The sequence below is a fragment of the Onychomys torridus genome, chromosome 16 (genome assembly GCF_903995425.1).
Source record: "Onychomys torridus chromosome 16, mOncTor1.1, whole genome shotgun sequence".
Classification (NCBI taxonomy): domain Eukaryota; kingdom Metazoa; phylum Chordata; class Mammalia; order Rodentia; family Cricetidae; genus Onychomys; species Onychomys torridus.
Window position 1 is genome coordinate 47128075 of NC_050458.1, and position 20162 is coordinate 47148236.

General features: G+C 46.8%; 1 protein-coding gene across 1 annotated transcript; it reads right to left on the reverse strand.

Annotated features, from left to right (window-relative positions):
* Positions 1 to 769: 769 nt before the first annotated feature.
* On the reverse strand, positions 770 to 20105 carry Desi1 (desumoylating isopeptidase 1). Its single transcript, XM_036208442.1, has 6 exons — positions 19771 to 20105; positions 10970 to 10991; positions 9607 to 9676; positions 5836 to 5945; positions 4292 to 4414; positions 770 to 1079 (listed from the first exon to the last, which is right to left on the reverse strand). Exons 1-6 carry the CDS (start codon positions 19856 to 19858, stop codon positions 986 to 988), a joined length of 507 nt encoding a protein of 168 aa, XP_036064335.1. The 5' UTR covers positions 19859 to 20105; the 3' UTR covers positions 770 to 985.
* Positions 20106 to 20162: the final 57 nt, after the last annotated feature.

Genomic DNA, 20162 nt, shown 5'->3' on the forward strand with positions numbered 1-20162 from the left:
TACTTAGCTGACAAATGCATACTGGTTTGGGTGGGTGGCTGGCTGGCTCTACTACTATAAACAAACTGATGTCATTATCTACAGAGAAGGTCCAGGTCCCTGCCACTGCAGCCTAGACCTCCATTAATGGTGACAGGTCGTTATTGCTGAGGAAGAGCAGCTTGGGGGCAGGAAGGGAGGACTGGCATTGAGTCTAGTGGAGGAATGGCTTTATCCTGTCTTCTCTGCCCTGATCCCCACTGCCACGGTCCTTTGATCCTGAGGCTCTGGCTGCTCCAGCTCCAGCCTTGTTCGGAGATGAGGGGGTAAACTCGTGGCTAAAGAGTTCACTTAGGTTGAGTCAGTCAGTCTACAGCTGGCCCTATGTTCACCAAATCCTTTGGTTCACTTCCTGCTAGAGGGTGACTGCTCCAGGGTTATGGACAGTATAAAACTCAGTGGTGCACGCCTTTAGTCCCAGCACTTGGGAGGCAGAAGCAGGCTGATCTCTGTGAGTTCAAGTCCAGCCTGGTCTCCAAAGTGAGTTCCAGGACAGTCTGGGCTACACAGAGAAACTCTGTCTTGAAAACCAAACAAAACCAAACAAAACAACCTCAGCGGGGGCCCCAGGTGTGGCCTCCTGGGCGGAATGTGGGTATCCTCTGCAAAGAGGGTCCAGGACGGGATTCTCTCAGATTGTGACTCTTACTGTTTAAACAAGCGCCCCCTTTCTCCAGTGTAGAGGACGCTTAGGCAACAGCGTCAAAAGTGAACTCACAGACAAGACAGCCTTAATAAATTAGTATAATACCATTAGAAGGGACGGTGTTTGTTCTGTTTCTCAGGAGCACTGTCCTACGTGCAGCTCGACAAGCTCCTTCCCTGGGAAGTTTAAAAAGCCGTCCCCATTAGCTCTGATGTAAAATTATAAAATAGAAATCTGGTAGGGTTTGTTTTGTTTAAAAAGGAAAATTCCTGGAGGGGCAGGCAGTCCTGTGTAGTCCTGTTAGCTCTGGCCATTGGGTCTGCCCACAGAGTTCCCTCCAGGAGGCTGGATCTGGATGGAGTCCAGGAAGGGTCGAAGTGCTTGTCCAAAGGGCCTGTGGAGAAACAAGCATGAGCTGGGAGAGCTTTGCAGTGCAGCCTAACCACAGACAGAATGGTGCTCCCGATGGTGGGTATGGCAGCACCACTACACACTGCCTTCCTTTTCTCTCTTTTGAGACATGTCTCTCTGCAACATACAGTGATTTTCTTTTCTTTTTTTTTTGGTTTTTCAAGACAGGGTTTCTCTGTGTAGTTTTGGTGCCTGTCCTGGATCTCACTCTGTAGACCAAGATGGCCTCGAACTCACAGAGATCCACCTGCCTCTGCCTCCTGAGTGCTGGGATTACAGGCGTGCGCCGCCACCACCACCCAGCTGCCAGCCTTTTAAGCATATGTATTTTTTCAGTTTGTTGAGTATTTTGTTTAGTGTGTTTTGATCCTATTAACCCTCCCTCCCAAACTCTTCCCAGATCCTCCCTACCTCCTTACCCACCCACCTTTGTGTGCCTGCTCTTTTCCCCCATCAAGGCCATTCTATTGGATATATATGGCTTTTCACTGGAGTCTGGAGACATATTAGGTGTTACACTCTTGGAGAAAACTGACCCTCTCTCTCTCAGAAGCTAAACTTGCCAACAGCTCCTTGGGCAGGGGAGGGTTTCATGTCCAACTTCTCTCTCCATGCTGGGCTTTGGTCTGGCTCGTGTATGCTGTCACAAGCCCTGGGAGGGCCTATGTTCAGTCAGTTGCCTTGCAGTACCCAGAAGACACTGCTTCCTTGTAGGCCTCTGTGGCCTCTGGCTCTTACACTCCCTTTGCCTGCTTCTTCTGCAATGGCTCCTGAGCCTCGGGAGGAGAGGGTGCAGTATACACATTCCATTTAGGGCTGAGGATTCTCCAGTCTCCTACTTGGCCAGTTGTGGGTCTTGTTACTCAGCATTTCCTGCCACACTGGTCTTCGCAAGGGGGTGCTGGGTAAGTGTTCCCCAAGGTCCATGGGTTAGACTTGGTTCTCTGCCTGTGAAGCATTTGAGGGTGGGGCCTATTGGGAGCTCTTCTGGTCACTGGGGACATGCCCTTGAAGGACAAAGTGGAGCTGTAGTCCCCTCTCCTCCTCTTTGCTTCTTTATCACAGGCTCAGAGGTAACGGTATCAGGTGACTATGGATCAAAACCTCTCGAAGTGCGTGTCTCTTTATAAACTGATTATCTCAGGTATCTGCTCCAGGAGCAGAAAGCTGACCAATAATCTTCTAAATAATTTGTTTTATGTTTTATGTTTGTTTGTTGTTTTGGGTTTTTCAAGATGGAGTTTCTCTGTGTAGTCCTGGCTGGCCTTGAACTCACAGAGATCCACCTGCCTCCCAAATGCTGGGATTTGTTCTACTATTTGCTCTTCTGGGTTTTACTCTCAGCTCTCCTTCTCTGTGTGGATGCTGCTATCTTATTATTGACACCTGCCAGGCCTGCTGAGCTGTGGGTGAACACTACCCACAGAGAACTAGAGATTCTGTAGTTAATGTATCCTTTGTTGAAAGGGTAGGGTTTAAGACAGGCCTCCGACATCTTGTACAGCTGAGGATGGCCTTGAACTCCTGATCCTCCTGCTTCCATCTCCCAAGTGCTGGGATGCAGGGTGTACCAAAACAACCAGCTTACTTGTATCTTCAATTCTTTTGCAGAAGATAAAAATAAGGCAGAAGCTGAGGAAAAAAGAGGGAAACTGAGGTAAAAGAAAAAGGAAGTCAGGATTTCAATGTCGGGAGTGAGGATGTTCCAAAATGAGGGTTCTTCTAGAAATGAACTTTTCTATTGAACACAAGGAATATTCAGGATAACTAGTCATGAGAGGATGCCAGGTGTCGCTGTCACTTTCTAAAGGGCACCTGGACTGTTCCTAGAATAACTTAGCTGGAAAACCACTGTAAAAATGGGGTCTGGAGACTTTTCAGGATCTCTGTACCTGGAAATAAAGTACTCAGGGGGCAGAGCATATGGGTCTCTGTGCATCTGAAGCTAGCAGTCTATGCAGTCAGTTCTAGGTAGTCGGGACTACACAGTGAGGCCCTGTCTCATGACACACTCTAGACACAAGCTTCGTCCTCAGAGGCTGTGGTCCCCTCCCTCCCCTTCCCTGACTGAATGTGTAACTCAGCCTGGCCTCAAACTCACTATGTAGTTCACATTGGTCTCAAATTCACTGTGATCCTCTTGCCTCAGGCTCACAAATGCCTAGCTGATACTGCCACATTTGAAAACCATCCCTAAGATCAAGGGAATAAAGTACTTGTAAATTGATCAAAGTGTTAGATATCAACCCCAATCCAGACAAGCTCCAGGACCCTACCCACTAAATAGTAACAGCAAGAACATTTGGCTGCTCAGGAGTCTCAGGGTCTCATGACCCAGATCTCTCTCTTGGCAGGGATGCTGGGTTCCACACATCCATCAGAAGGCAGTCCCAGCCCTGGGAGACTGGGTTCCTTGGCAGCCTTGTTTTCTAGGCTTTGTTCGTTTGTTTTGTTTTTGGAACTGAGTTTATCTGCTGGGATCCCTGTTGGTCAGGACCCCAATTCAAGAGAAACTGAGAGGCAACAAACGGGTACAATCAGAAGAGGGAGTGTTTATGATATGGCTTTGGGCAGTTTGTGCCCTTTTAGGAGGTGACAGCTGGGTGACGGCCGACAGGCCCTTCTCAAGGCTGGGACCCCATCAGGGACACAGGAATCCTCTACTGAGGGCTGTCTGTGCACTGTACGTTCAAACACAAACAGAACTTGGTCTTTGGAGGGTGTCAAAGAGCTCAGGGTGTGGATGACAAAGACAAACAACAGTTATGAACTGGGTCATCCTGTTATTCCAGATTCTGCCATCTACTTAGATAAGCATTTCTGGGAAATGACTTTGTGTACCAGACACTAGGATTTTCTGTAAACATCTAAGCTAGTGTCAAGTGGGTTTCTAAGTTCTGTGGTGGCACTTAAGCCCAGCTCCAAGGAGGTCTAGTGCATACTGGTGGGTGGAACAATGGTGGCCTTTTAGGTGGAACCTGCCATCAAACAGGTCTACTGGCTAGAAGGATTCTGCTGCCATAGGGGAGGGCCACTAAGTTTTCCTGTTCCTTTTCTTCCTGAGACATGGTCTCACATAGCTCAGGCTCATCTTAGGAAGCTCACTATGTAGCTGAGGCTGGAATGATCCCCTTGACTGCCTCAAATGGGGATTTTCAAGGCTGGCAGGGGCAGGAACAGAGTGGTCACACTTACGTGGAGAGAACTTCAGAGGGCAGGTCAGTGATGTAAGAAGGGATCTTCCGCCCAGTCAAGAACTGCGCCACTTCATTGCTGAAGGTGTTACAGTTGTGCTCAAAGAGGTTGTAGGCTTCTCCTCTGTACGTGCAAGAAAGGTTGGGAGAGTAGATGAGAGGCCAGCACCTGTGTGGAGTGAGTCACTATGGAGTGGGGAGGTGGGCAAAGCCTTATGTGAAGACTACAGCCAGTCCTCTCAAACACTCCAGAAGGACCGCTGTCTGCAGCTCTGAACCTCTGAGAAGTGATGGACAAGGGAAGATGAACCAAGAATGTAGGCTTTCTAGATAGTTCCAGAATCTTCACAGTATTCACAACAGGATGAGGGTCAGAGGTGAATAGCGAAACTGAGTAAAGATTAAAAAAAAAAAAAGATTTACTTATTTTATGTGTATGAGTGTTTGTATGGATGTATGTGTACCGGTGTGCCTACTTCCTGTGAAGGCCAGAAGAGGGGGTCAGAGACCCCTCTACTGGGGTTACAGTTCATTGTGTGCCTCCATGTGGGGAACTGAACTCAGGCCTTATCCTCTAAGATATTCTCAACAAGTGTTCTTATCCTCCAGGCCAGTGGTTCTCAACCTTCCTAGGGCTGTGACCCTTTAATACAGCCCTCATTTCACGATAACCCGCAACCATCAAATTATTTCACTGCCACTTTATAACTGTAATTCGCTCTTGTTATAAATCTTAATGTAAATATCTGATATGAGACCCTCCAAAGGGATCACAACCCACAGGTTGAGAGCCACGGCTCCAACCCCTCCTCTGCATTTTTTTTTACATTATTTTCTGTGTATGTGTGTAGGAACATGAGTAAAGTCAGAGGACAATGTGTGAGGTTTTCTCCTCCTACAGTGTGGGCTTCAGGGATCGAACTCGGGCTGTCGGGCTCTGTGGCAAATGCCTACCTGATGAGTTCTCTTACCAGGCTTTGACTCAATGCTTTTTATTCCCTCTGAAATAGGGATTCTCTGTGTAGCCCTGGCTGTCCTGGAGCTCACTCTGTAGACCAGGCTGGCCTTGAAGTCAGAGAGAAGGTGTGCACCACCACAGCCTGGCTAAGTTTTGCTTTTTCTTTCGAGACAATCTCCCGCTCAGGTGGCCTTTTGCTCCATATGCAGCTAAGGAGACCTCAAACTTCTGAGGTTCCTGCACTACTTCCTGAGTGCAGGAATTACAAGCACATGCCAACATACCAGTTTAGGCTTCTGTGGTGCAGGGGATCGAACCCAAGGCTTTGTGAGTGATGGGGAAAACACTCTACCAACTGAGCTATATGGTCAGCCTGACTACAGCCTCTTCAGAAAGCACGCTGGGATGGACGTTTGCTGTGGAAGGGACGGGGGCTCTTTCTGTAGCACAGTGACTGCTTCCCTGCACGAGGACAGTGAAGAGCGGTGAAGCCAGAGCTCAGGGTCAGGGATGGCTGCCCTGGCCCTGCCTCCCAAGTGCGAGTGTCTAGTAGTGTGCACAAGTGCCACCACCCTGTCCTTACTCACCGGAACAGAGATTCCCCCAGGGAGGACAGGTATTCCAGAAAGATTTCTTCTGTGACTTCTGTGTTCCCCACATCAACCACAGTGTCTGGAGGCCCAAGCAATGTCCCTCCCTGAAAGAGTCAACCCAAGAAAGTCACTAAGTCGCCATCTCTATCACTTTTGATTTCTTTTGGCTGTTCTGGGGATCAAACCCAGGACCTTATGCATGCTAGGCGAGTGCACTATCACTGAGACCCTCAACATCCTCCGTTAACTTTTAAGAAGGGATCTTAGGAACTCCAGGCTATCTTCTCCATCTATTAAATTATTATGTAACATGGTTAGCCTCCAACTCACTTACCTCTGCCTCCTAAGTGCTGGGATTAAAGGTGTGTACTACTGTGCCAGGCTTGAGGGTTCTGTTTAAGATTTATCTATTTATTTATTAATTATGTATACAGTGTTCTGTCTACATGTTTGCCTGCAAGCCAGAAGAGGACATTGGACCTCATTACAGATGGTTATGAGCCTCTATATGGTTGCTGGGAATTGAACTCAGGACCTCTGGAAGAGCAGTCAATGCTCTTAACCGCCAGCCACTCTCCCACCCCCACCCCACCTCACCTTTTTAAAATTGTGACTTTCCACATAAAACTACAAAACTTCATCCCAACAGCTTCGTTTTTAACTGCTAGAACACTCTTGTCATAGGAAGAGGCTATTTTCTTTCTTCCCCCGCACCCCGTCCCCCAGGGCTGAGGACCGAACCCAGGGCTTTGAGCTAAATCCCCAACCCCGAGGTCTATTTTCTGTTTGTTAAAGTTATAGAATTTAGAGTTCGGCTTCTGGATGCTTGCAGGGCCTGGAAGTTGATTCCTGGGCAGTCTCTACACTGTCTATTCATTCTGTTGTTAAAAAGACAGAAACCCGAGTCTGATGGTGCACACTTTTAATCCCAGCACTCTGATGGCAGAGGCAGGAAGAGCTCTGTGAACATGACAGCTGGGCTGCCACAGGAGACTAAAGAAGTGGAAAGAGTAGGCAAAGGGTAAGCAACAGGACATCACGGAGGGTAGACTCGGGGAAGAACATTCCAGAACAGAGCTTGCCTATAAAAGCTGCTGACTGACAGCCCCAGCACTTCCTTTCAGGCTGACATTGTTTGAGGCCCTGGGGAAGGCATGGTGAGCAGGATTAGTAATTATAGTAGCCAGAGCAAACTTACCTAATGTTCCAGAGGATAAGAGGTCACTATTGCAACTCCTATTGTTCATCCATAGGACAAATACGTACTGAGAACTTATATGCTACTTCTAATGTTAGACACTGGGAATACAATGTATACAAAACATGATATTTCTGTCCTCACGGAACTTAAAGGTTATTGGGGAAGGCAGGTAAAAAATTCTGTACACCAGTGGATGAAAAAGTGCAGAGCGCCATTCCTGAATACCTGTGGCAGGGGAGCCAGGCTGGGATTTGCCAGAGGGAATCAACACCCAGCTCAGACCTGAAGAATGGAGAGGCACATCCAGGTGAAGGCTTAGGGAGCTAGACTGGAATTGGAGTACAGGTTTAAATGCCCAAGCTGGAAGAGGGCGGAGGTGGGCAAGACAGAACCTGAAAAGAGGATGGCCAGGAGGGATCCAGAGACAAGATCAGCGGGAGACCCTGCTGCCTTTGGCTAAAGCAGGGAGATACTTTGAAAAATGAAATTCTTTTAAAAACACGCCCCCGCCCCCACCAAACCAAAAAAACCACCCAGCATCTCAAAACTCAGTATGTAGGGCATAATAGTACACGCCTTTAGCCCCATCAGGCAGGAAGCAGAGGCAGGAGGATCTTTTTGAGTTCAAGGCCAGCCTGTTCTACCTAGAGTTCCAGGATAGTCAGGACTATGCAATCCCAGCACCAGGGTGACAAGGAGGGAAGGTCAGCAGCTCAAGGACACTCTTGGCTACACGGTGAGTTTGACACAAGCGTGGACGTGCATATCTTTAACTGGGAGGCAGAGGCAAGAAGATCTCAGGGATTCAGTCTGTCTCCTACATGGAGGACAGAGGAGAGCAGGCTAGCTCATAGGTCCAGTCTAGACAGGGAGTGGCCAGGACTACAGTGAAAGCTCTAAATAGGAAGAGATGAAGAGAGACAGACTGACGTAAGACACACTGACAAGGTAGAATTGACCAGGCTTTCTGGGTGCAAACATGCCTGTGATCCCAGAACTTGGGAGGTAAAGATGAGCATCGGAGGGCTCAAGCTGAAATAATCAGCTGCACAGTGATCTTGAGGCCAGCCTCAGGCACAAGAGACCTTTTTATCTCAAAAAGCAAACACAAAAAGAAGTGACCAGGCTTAATGAAATACTTGTTATAGGTAGGGTGGTCAGTGAAAAATCAAGAATGACTTATGATATCAAACTGGATGGCTGGTCTTTGCTTGAGTCCATCCCAGGACAATCCTGAGGTGGCTCTGAGAGAAAAGTTCTGAAAAGGACATGGGTATCAGAATCAGAAAGATCATGTGACAAAGGGACCCATAGGAGCAGGCTGACTGGAGAAGGTTAGCTGACTGGGTTAACTGGAAGGGTGTTACTGAATGAGGAGTCTTCTGCCTCTCTCCTCCCTTCTCCCCCACCCCCATGCTGAAAGTGCAATATGGGGCGTTGATACTAGGCAAGTGTTCACCGAGACACACCTCCAACTACTGAAAGCATCTTAAGGCTTTCACTCTTTTTTTTTTTTTTTTAAATTTAAAACATTCATCTATTTGTGTGTATATATGTGTGCATTCAAGCAAAGTGGTCAGAGCACAACATGGGTCACAGGGATCAAATTCAGGTCATCAGAGTTGGTAGGTAGCAAGTAACTTTCACCTGTTAACCATCTCATCAGCCATATATATATTTGTTTGTTTGTTTTTGTTTTTGAGCTGAGGACTGAACCCAGGGCCTTGTGCTTGCCAGGCAAGCGCTCTACCACTGAGCTAAATCCCCAACCCGAATATATATTTTTAATTTAAAACTTAATTTTATGTGTATGGGTGTTTTGCTTGCATGTATGTCTGTGCACTACCTGCATGTGGTACCTGAAGAGGGCATTGGGTCCTCTGGAACTAGAGTTACAGTCAGTTGTTAGCTGCCACATGTGGGTGCTGGAAATCAAGCCCAGGTCTTCTGGCAGAGCAGCCAGACTGTTAACAACCTCTCCCTTAAAGCCCTGTTTTGTTATTTATCACAGCGTGTGCACACATGAGCTCCAATCAGAGGACGAGTTAAGGGATGGTTCTCTACTTCTGTGTATGTTCTAGAGATTGAACTCAGTTTGTCAGGTATGGTGACACGCACCTTGACCTGCTGTGTATTTCTGAGCCATCACACTAGTCCTTGTTAGGAGTGCTTTTTTGAGACAAGGTCTCAAATAACTCAGGTTAGCCTTGAACTCAATAGGTAGCCAAGAAAGACTTGAACTCCTGATCCTCCTGCCTCTACCCACAAGTATTAGGATTATAAAACTGCTCAGTTTAAGTCTTTTTTTTTTTTTTTTTTTAAAGAAAGTGTCTCTGTAGCCCTGGCTGTTTTGGAACTCTCTGTAGACAAGGCTGGGCTTGAACTCACAGAGATTCATCTGCTTCTGCTTTCCAAGTGCTGGGATTAAAGGCGTGTGCAGCACACCACCATACTTGGCTTATGTGCTAATAAGAGGAACTTCCACAAGTCAGAGGTACACGGTAGAAGCCAAATTCCTCAGGCCATATGAACCCCCAAAGCTGCAGGGCAGGGGAGACACTCACCGGGGGACAGCTGGAAATACCGCCGCTGCCGAAGAAGAACTCATCCTTGTGTACAACTATAGAGGTGTGCCTGCCACAGAGAGGGACAGTGAGCCAGAAAACTTACGACCTCGCCAAGAAAAAGCAAGCACCACACTGCGGGGGATAATTGCTGCCCACAGATGTCACTGTAACAGCCAACTTTATTATATTAGCCAGACAAGACATGAGTAAGACATATTCAGTGTCCCTCTGAATCTGGGATGATTGATCTGGAACTGTCCCCATCTCCATACCCAAATTCACAGATGCTCAAGTCTCTTGTCTAAAATGGAACAGGATATACATAGAACTTATGCACACCCTTAAGTACACTTTGAATTACTTAAAGATGACACATAGTATTGTACATGATGTAAATGCCATACTGTCATTGCACTCTACTGTTCAGGGGATAATGATAAAAGAGTCTGTATGTTTAGGACAAGCACTTTTATAGTTCAGAACATTTAACATCTTTCTTTCTCTTTCTTTTTTTTCCTTTTGTAAGACAGAGCCTCACTACGTAGCCCTGGCGGGCCTGGAGCTCCCCATGTAGACAAGACTGGCCTCTATTTCAGAGATCTGCTTGCCTCTGCCTCCCCTCCTAGATGCTGGGATTAAAAGTGTACGCCATCATTCCCAGCTGGCATTCAGGATTTTGACACTGCTTTCAGGAGCTAACGTATGCACAGGAGAATGGATGGCACAGTAGCATACTCCTTTTTTTGGAACATTTCCAATCCGCAGTAGGTGGAACTTGTGGACAAAGGCGTCAGACAACACACCACAGATCGGGTGTCCTCCCTCTGGACACTGACACTGGGGTGGACGATGCTATTGCAGGAAGCATTAATGGGAGTGATTACCCCTAGATGACAGTAGCACCCTCCCTTTAGCTCTGACAAGAAGTCTCTAGCTATGGCCAATGTCTTGTGAGCTGGAAGGACAAATCTGCTCCACGGAGAGCTGCTGTTTTAGCATATGGGAAACTGGGGCTGGAGAGATGGCTCAGCGGTTAAGAGCACTGCTTATCCTTCCAGAGGACCCGGGTTCGATACCCAGCACCCACATGGTGGTTCACAACAGTTTGTGACTTGAGTGTGATGGAATCTGACACCCTCTTCTGGCCTCCTGGGGCAACAAGCACATTCATGGTACACAGACATACACACACCCTTACACATAAAAATAAAAACTCTAAAGGTATCTCTAGAAAAAAAAGGATATAGGAGATTAACAACAAGGAGCCAGACTTCGAGCTGGGAGCTGCAGAGACACTGAATCGTGTAGTTAGCTGCTTTGGTTCACAGATCGTCAATATGAGGAGTCCCACCCCACTTACCAGATGCCTTCCAGTTGCTTCCCTGTGGAGAAAAGGAGAGGATTAGCCATTTGGGACAAGACTGAATGCCCCCCTCAGCCTGAGTAAACTTAGAACTCACTCAAACCAGGAGAAAACTGTTAGAGACCTCCTGGAAGTCTTTCTAGAAACTCAGCTCTTCCATGGCAGTTCTCTGGTTGTGACAAGGGTGCACTGTGTTCAGGAAGTTCAGAAGCAACTTTGCATCTTCAGAAAGCAAATAAAAACACTGGCACACGTGCTTATTTCCCGCTGGGGTTAAATCAACTGTGTCATTTACAGCAAACCCACAGTAAAACAACGAAGGATGTTACCTAGTTCTCCATTAAGGTACACGTCTTGAGAAAACAATGGAACCAAAGTAAACGCTGTGTTTTAAAAGGGCAATGCACATTTATCTGGTGCTGGGAAATGAATGAAGGCAGGTGTATGAGCATGCTAAGCACATGCTCTCCCACTGACCTGCACTCGGGGCCTAGTATTCTATTCTTCTACCTACCAGCTACCTTCAGAAGCTCCAAGTCAAGTGGAAAGAGACACATAAATAGTGAACTGAACACAATGCTGATAAGCTCTGAAACACTGGTAAAAACAGGGTGCTATGTTAATAAAGATGAAGAGCTACCTTCAAGAGCTTGATTTCAGCCAATGAAGGAGCAAGCAGGGGCAAAGATGGTTGTATCTGCCAGAGAGAACAGTCCGTGCAAATATACGTGAAGATTGAGATAAGGTCATATGCATTCTAGGCTGACCTCTAACTTGCTATGTAGCCAAGGATGACCTTGAATTCTGATTCACTTCCCTCCCACTTCCACCTTCTGGGATTAAAGGCGTTTATCACCATCAAGCCCAGGGGTTTGTGCATGCTAGTGGAGCCATGTTCCCAGACCTAGTCTCAAGAATTTTACATGTTACTCAGTGTACATTTATAATCATTTTAAAAAGATGAATAAGAGCCCTGTTTTAAGTTGGGTGCTGGTGGCTCACGCCTTTAATTCCAGCACTCAGGAGGCAGTGGCAGATGGATCTCTGAGTTTGAGGGCAGCCTGGCCTACAGAGCGAGTTCCAGGACAACCAGACCGACATTTTGTCTAGTATGAAAAAAAAGGCAAGATGAGATGATGAGTTTGTTGGTGATGCTGAGGTAGAAATGTATGAGCCTACCCTTGGGAAGTGAAGAATGAGGACTATGGCCTTGGCAAGATGGCAAACACGGGAAAAAGCAGGCTCCACTGTGTATTTTTTCAGGCAAGATTAGGATGGGAGAAGGTGAGGTGGCATAGTACAAACTATGAAGGCAGGGCACAAAGCCCTTGGGGGACGTGAATCGGACTCATTGGACATTAGCATAGCAGAGAGGATTACTTCCCACTGGGATTTCCTCAGTCACAGGGCTGCCTGCCTCTAAGCATATTGGCACACCCAGCACTTTTATTCCGAGGCCTCTGGAGTATGGATGTGGGAAACAAACAGAAGACATGGCTGTCAGCTCACGGATGGCCAGGTGTGCTAGTGTCAGCCTTCACTGTCCAGGAGTAAAGAGTTACAGGAAGTGTTGGGGTGAGCACTCCACCTGCTCTTAGCCAAGGAGCTGGAAGGAGTGTAAACATACAGACACACAGGCCACCAGCCCCAAGCATACTGCTGCTGCTTTGCAGACACTTATTACTAAGAGTTAAGAGGATGGCAGTGATGAACTCCTGAGGCACAAGCCTCTTTGCAGGTGGCCTTGTCTCACTTTGGTAGGGAAAGGAAACAGGTTAGCTCTGTGGTATAGGTCAAGTGCAGCCCTGCTTCACTCCACATAACCCTCCCCAGCAACAATGTATTGTAACTGGCACTTCACCAACAATGAGATGCTTGCTTGTTAACTGGAAACTCTGCTTACTCTCTGGGAAAAAGTAAAAGGAAGCATTTGTATAACGCAGCCCTCTGCCGTCAATATTATAAGAAAATGCTCATCAGCAGAAGGGTTTACCCTCCTTGTCTGTGGGGACAGAAGGCGTGCCAAGAGATCACTACAAAAAGACCTGGGGGTGAAGCTCATTGGTATCTGCCTTACACCATGTGCAAGGCACCAAGTTCTAACCTGAGCACCACAAAGTAATATGGGTTTTTTTGTTTGTTTGTTTGTTTGTTTTGCCAGAGCTGAGGACCGAACCCAGGGCCTTGCGCTTGCTAGGCAAGCGCTCTACCACTGAGCTAAATCTCCAATCCCAAAGTAGTATGTTTTAAAAGGTAGGCTTAAAAGCATTGAACAGTGTAGTACATAGTCTTTAGAGTCAGTACAAGATTTTTTTTTTTCCTAGCGTAAAAATAACTGTATCAGATGTGATAATACACACCTGTAACCCCTAGCACTTGGAAGGCTGAGGCAGGAGAATCGCTGTGTGACCAGCCCGAGGTACAGGATATGTAGGTCAAACAAACCTTTTCCTCCCCAAGTTGCTCTGGTCATCAAAGTGTTTACCACAGCAATAGCAACACTAACTAGAACACTAATTTTTTTTCTTAACTGAACTGGTTTGTTGTAGAATCTGACATAGGAAGGCTGGTGTCTAGTGTGTTGTGTTAAACACGAGGTGGCTGCAGATGTTAAGCAGGAGCATGAGAGTTGCAAGCTACATTCGTTTGCATTTTACATAATAAAGATGAAGGATTCCTATTCCCTCATTCCTTCAGTGGACATAAAACAGTGAGCACACAATGAACAATAAATGAAAACAAAGCACAATAGTTCGCATTAAAACATACGAGAAAAAACAAAACCCTCTCTCACATTTGAATAGATTCTAGTTAATCTCCAAGTCTGAGTCATTCCTATAATCAATACTGGGAAAGGGGGTACAGTTCAGTGGGGCACCACCCACATGGGTGCTCACATCCCTTAAGGAGCTCCCACTCTCGGCAGTCACTGGGGGAACTCTGAGGAAAGTGTGTCTCTGCCTCCAGAAGCTCTGGGCTCCTGCTGAAAAGACTCAAGCTGCTGCTGCATTTATCTTGGCATGCAACTGTCATCTCTTTTATATGGTTATTTCATTATATACACGCATGCACATTACTTGTCAAGAAATTAACACCTAAAGAGGCCCTATTGCTACTGTCCTAGGGTCTAGATATTAGGACCCAAATAGTCACTGCATTCTGTCAAGACGAATGAAGATTCAGTGATTTATTTTTATTTTTTTTTCAAACCCATGGCATGCTAGGCAAGGACTCTAACACCCAATTTCCCAAAACTTTAACCTGAGAACAATTTGATGAGCTTCTAAGAAACAATAACCTTTAGGCATACATATAAAACTGAGTTAGAAAAGAAACATGAAACACCTGTTAGTTTAGTTATAAAACCAATTTCAGGGCTGGGGAGATGGCTGGCTCAGTGGGTAAATGTGCTCCTCATGCAAGCCTGAGGACCTGAGGCAGGGCAACTGGGAGTTCAAAACCAGCCTAAGCTGCAGCATGAGACCTTATCTTAATCCTTCACTCCTCCAAAGCCTCTGCATTTATCTCTACATGATTTTTCATAAGAAGAGGTCAGAAAGTTTAAAGAGTAGCTAAAGCTACTAAGAAGAGCTGAGGGACACTTTTAATACTAATTATAATAGCCAATAGTGATATGGGAGAAAAGGTGCAATGAAGCTGTCCCTCAATTAGGATGCTAAGAATAACTGTGCCAAGTGAGGTACTGCAGAACACACACACTTTCATGGGAGGCTCATGTCCTCAAAATAGGATAGGATGGGGCCAGATGGATGGCTCAGTGGTTAAGAGCTTCAAAGGGCCCAAGTTTGGTTCCCAGCCCCCAAGTCCAAAGATCCACACTGCCTGAAACTCTAATCTTGGGGAATCCAATGCCCTCTTCTGGCTTCCAAGGGCTCCAGCACACACAGCATACATTCAAACGCAGGTTCTCAGGCTTGTATAACTAGAGCTTTTATCCACGAAACTATTTCCCCAGCCCAGAAATGAGTTTGTTGTTGTTGGTGTGTGTGTGTGTATGTTTTGTCTTTTTGTTTTCTCGAGACAGGGTTTCTCCATGTAGCCCTGGCTGTTCTGGGACTCACTTTGTAGACCAGGCTGGCCTTGAACTCAGAAGTACACCCACCTTTGCTTCCCAAGTGCTGGGATCAAAGGTATGTGACACCAACACCCAGTGTGTTTGTTTTTTAAATTTTACTTACTACTGTAGTATACTCTCACATGTGGCATACAGGCACACATAAATAAAACTAAAAAGGACAAGATAATTTGGTGACGTCTAAGTCTGTGTTATTTAAGACAATTATGAACTGTACCAGAATCGAATAAGGCCTTGAAGTTATAATTTTTAAACTTTATGTACCTGTGAAGGTCAGAGGATGTCAGTCCCCTGGAGCTGGAGTTACAGGCAGCTGTGAGCCACCTGATGTGGGTGCTGGGAACAGGTCCTCTGCAAGAACAGTGTGTGCTCTTTACATGGCTCAAGTATGACATGAATTTGCTTTGTGAAAAGGAGAGCTAAGAGGGGATGGGCACAGAGCTAAGAAGAGCAGCACACACAGGGAGCCCAGATGGTTTTCAGTAACTCTTTTTTTTGGGAGCTGAGGACCGAACCCAGGGCCTTGCGCTTGCTAGGCAAGCACTCTACCAACTGAGCTAAATCCCCAAGCCCGTTTTCAGTAACTCTTGAGACATCTGTCTGAGGACACCTTCAGACACTTGAACAAGGAACCCACTTTACATCCGTCACAAGGGAACACATACCTTGGAGAGCTGGCGTTAGCAGAATGGTGGTGAAGTAAGCTGTGTCCATAACCCAGCTCCGCTGTGTGACTTGGGGCAAATAACAAGACCTATTTCACAAGGTGCGGTAAGGAGTCTAGTGCAGGCAACTCAGGAAAAGGGGGCGGGGGCGGGCTTGTGACAAGTTCTCAACGACTCTTCTATATTCTTCTAGAATTCCTCTCAAACCTGAGTAAATTTCAGCACATTTCCTTATGTGTGGGCACAGAATGTTGCCCATGTGGCAGTGAGAAGACATCTTTCTGGAGCTGGTTCTCTTCTTAGGTGCTGGGGACCCAAGTCAGGTGGTCAGGCTTGGTGACAAAAGTCTTAACCCGATGAGCTGTCTTGCTGGCCCATACAATGATCTCTTTTTAAAGTGTACATACATTTGGGAATTAGAAATCAATATATGGGAACTAACTGAATGTGGGTATACCCAACTTTGATGTTGGTGGTATCTCAAAGGGAATTAGAGAAAGACCATGCCTATTTCCACTTTTTTTTTTCTTTTTTAAAAAGTATTTTAATTTGTGTGTGTGTGTGTGTGTGTGTGTGTGTGTGTGCATATGTGTGTACAAGTGCCCACAGAGGCCAGAAGAGGGTGTCAAGTCACCTGGAACTGTGGCTTTCCTGGTGGTTGTGAGCTGCTAGATGTGGGTGCTGGGAACTGAACTCCAGTCCTCTGCAAGAGCAGCAAGTGCTGTTGACTGCTGAGCCATTTTTGCAGCCCTTTGGTTTATTTATTGATTGATTGGTTTGTATGTGTGTGTCTACTTGTCTGTACTTACGCTACACGATTACAAAGGCTAGAAGAGGGTATTTGGTCCCTGAACCTGCAGTTACAGACGTAGTGAAGCGCCCAATGCGGTTGGTGGGAACTGAACCCATGTTCTCTGAAAGAGCAGCACGTGCTCATAACTATTGAGTCATGTCTGTGGTTGATTCATTTTATTTTATTTTTGTTTTTTTGAGACAGGTTTTCTCTTCATAGCCCTGGCTGTCTCTGAATTCACTATATAGGTCAAGTTGGTCTTGAACTCACAAAGATCCACCTGTTTCTGCCTCCTAAGTGCTTGGATTAAAGGTGTTCGACACCATACTCAGCATCCGGTCAGTTTATTTTTAAATAAGAGTTTACTGAGTACAACCAGAGCACTGCCTGAACACACATTTAATCCCAGCACTCAGGAGACAGAGGTAGATCTCAGCATTCGAGGCCAGCCTGGTCTACAAACAAGTTCCAGGGTAGCCAGAGCTACACAGAGAAAACCTGTCTCAAAAAAAAAAGTAATAATAATAACAACAACAACAGCAACCACAATCACTACTACAATCACTGGCTGCCCTGTGCTTGCTTCTCAGAGACAGGTTCTCATTCTGCAGCCCCGGCTGGCCTCAGACTTGTTATCCTCCTGCTTCAGAGTGCTATGAACTACCTGGCTTTTCTTAAATGTCTTTAACTTTAGAAAGTAATGACTATGATTTTTGCTAACTCTTCCTTCATTTAGTAGAAGGGAATAAAGAAAATACAAGAAAAAGGAGAATTAAACTTATAGCAAGGCTCTAGCCTCTGATGTGCCATACTAGTGGAGTTTCATGTTTGGCTGATACCTTCTAGAGCATCACATCTATTTAAAGGGACAGGGGTACTAGGGATGTAGCTCAGTGACAGGACGCTTGACCAATATACTTGAAGTGCGAGTCTATCACTTCACCTGTCTTATATTCTTCCCCCTTTGCAACCATACTCCCCACATGGGCATCTTTCAGTCCCTCCAACAGCCAGGCTTTCCTGTTCCAGATCTCGGCTGGTCAATCCTTTTATCTAGAGGCCTCTGACTCCCACATCATCTGCCAGGGATGGTTGCTTCTTCCTCATCCTCTATTTTCAGCTTAAAAGTCACAGCTTCTGAAACTCTTATTTAAAACCAAGTTTCTCGTGTTATTTTCTATCTTGGCATTAAGCACAGATCACAATTTGTTTTTAATATATACATATGTATTTGACATATATACATATATTTCCCACACTAACTAGCTCCATGATTGCAAACATCTCTGTTGGTTTTACTTACCTCTGCTAAACATTAACACATTATATATCGGCATATGCTAAACATTCCAATACTTGTTTAATGAACAAAATGATCTCTAGTGTCTCTTTTGGCTCAAAAATTTTTTTTTCATATTAGGACAAAAATTAATTAGTATAAGGGGCTTTATGGGTCTAGGAGACAAACAATGCCTTCCTGTGATACAACTTAACAATCGGCCGCAGTCTAAGGTTTAGCTAGAACCTGACTGACAGAATCTACTAATGACTCAAATGTCCCACAACTGATAAAGAAGACTGGGAAGTTTTGTTTTCAGATTTGCCTTACTTCCTTCTTATGTGTGCTGGAGACTGTACTCAGGCCTTGTGCGTGTTAGGCAAGGTCTCTACCACTGAGTCATACCTTGACCCTAAGCCCTGCCAACAACCCATGACCTAGGTACAAGCCAATCTCTAATAATGGGATGGGTTGGCTACATAAGAATGATCTGAAAAACTCATTAACAATACAGATTTCCAAAAATTCTGGTTTAGTGTTTGTGAAGCATGGCTCTATGATTCACACATTTAAAACTTAGAGATGCGCACATGTATTTAAACAGTAGGAAAAGTTTAGGGTAAAGTTTCTCCCTCTCTCCATGTCTGCTTTCATACCACATACCAGTTTCTTTGCTAGAGGAACTGTTTTAACCTCATCTCTCTCTCTGTTTTCTTTTCTTTTTCTCTTTTCTTACACTATGTAGCCTAGGTTATTGGTCTTGAACTCGAAACCCTCTTGTCTCAGCCTCCTCAGTACTAGGATCACAGGTGTGCCCCCCACAGGTTGCTCTAATAGTTTTTCAATTCCAATTTAACCACGTACGTTGGAAATGAATGCATCTGTTCTTTTGTTTCAGTGCCAGAGATCAAGCTTGAAGCAAGCCAAGCAAGAACTCTCCCGTCGAGTGAGCTACGACCTTAGTCAGGTGTGGTTTTAACAAACGTTCTAGATGGTTCTGATGTGAAGCAGCCAAATTTGGAAACCACTCACTGGCCCAGAGTTGAAGGATTAAGTTAAACTCAGTGGCACAGCACAAATGGATGCCCCCAAAAGTTGCCTTGCTTCCTTATCTCTGCCCCTTGTCCTGCCTGGGAAGAACTAAGCCCTTCTCCAGGAAACTCTAGCTATTCCAACCAACAACACAAAACTATGCCATTTCTCAATCCCTGAAACCCTTTTCTGTCCACCATTACCTGAAAAGACAAACCTGGCAAGTCCGACGTGACACAGACATTTTGGTATTTGAAGTTGGACCTATACTGAAGGGTTGCTTTTCTGTCTCAGCATGAAAACATTGGAACTGAACACAATCGAAATGTCTCCCTTACTGATACAACAGCATCCTGTCCTCCCTCCCCCAGAATTGCTTCTTTTCACGGTCTGGTCACAGGCAATTAACAGTTGAGCGAAGGCTGCCTTGCCTGGACGGAATGTGATTAGTTCCAAGTTCTGGCTCAGGTTGACCTAACTTGACCTAACCTGGAACCGGGCGAGGGGGCTGAGGCCCTCCGCCGCTCTGGCGCTCCCTTCCCATCCACTCCAAGGACTGCAGAGCCAGCTTCCTTCTGGCGCGGAGGGCAGTGACTCCGAGGGCCACCAGAGACTCTCCTCTGCAGTGTCGCCTCCTCCTCCGGGGACACGCGCTGGAGGCATCCTCACTTTCTCGACTCCGAGCCGAGGAAGGAGCGTAGAGGGCTCCCCGAGAAGCCAGGGGAACCCGCCAAGATCAGTCGGCTGACCCCAGTCCCTAGCTGAAGGGCTTGCTCCCAGCCAGCAAGGAGCGCGCGCGTGTCTCCTTGGATTCGATCAGGAAGCTGGAAAGGCGGTTCGGGGGACCCCACCCCACTCTCACCCCTCTTCCCGTCTCGGCAGGGCGCTGCGGGCGGCCACCTGCCTTCTTCCCACGGGCCCCGGATCCCTCACCCAGCATGATGGGGCTGAGCCTCCGGGCCAAGCCCTTGGACAGGTCGTACACGTAGAGCTTCACCGGATAGAGATTCGGCGGCTCCATCAGGACCCGTGGCGGCGGCCACGATGGCACTCGGGCACCCGGCAGCGGCTTGGACCTTCCGGTACCCGACCAAGGTGGAGAGAGGAGGGAGCTGGGGACCGAGCCCGGGCCCGGGCTGAGGGCGGGGGAGAGGCGGCCCTGCGCTACCCGCGCCCCCGCGCCCGCGACCAGCAACGACTACTGTGAGGTGACAGAGATCCCAGAGACTCCGCACGGAACATGGGGCGGGGGCGGGGACGCACGTTCGCGCATGTGCGTTCGGTGCTGACGGGCCGCGGGGGGCGGGGCTTCGAAGGAAGGGCGG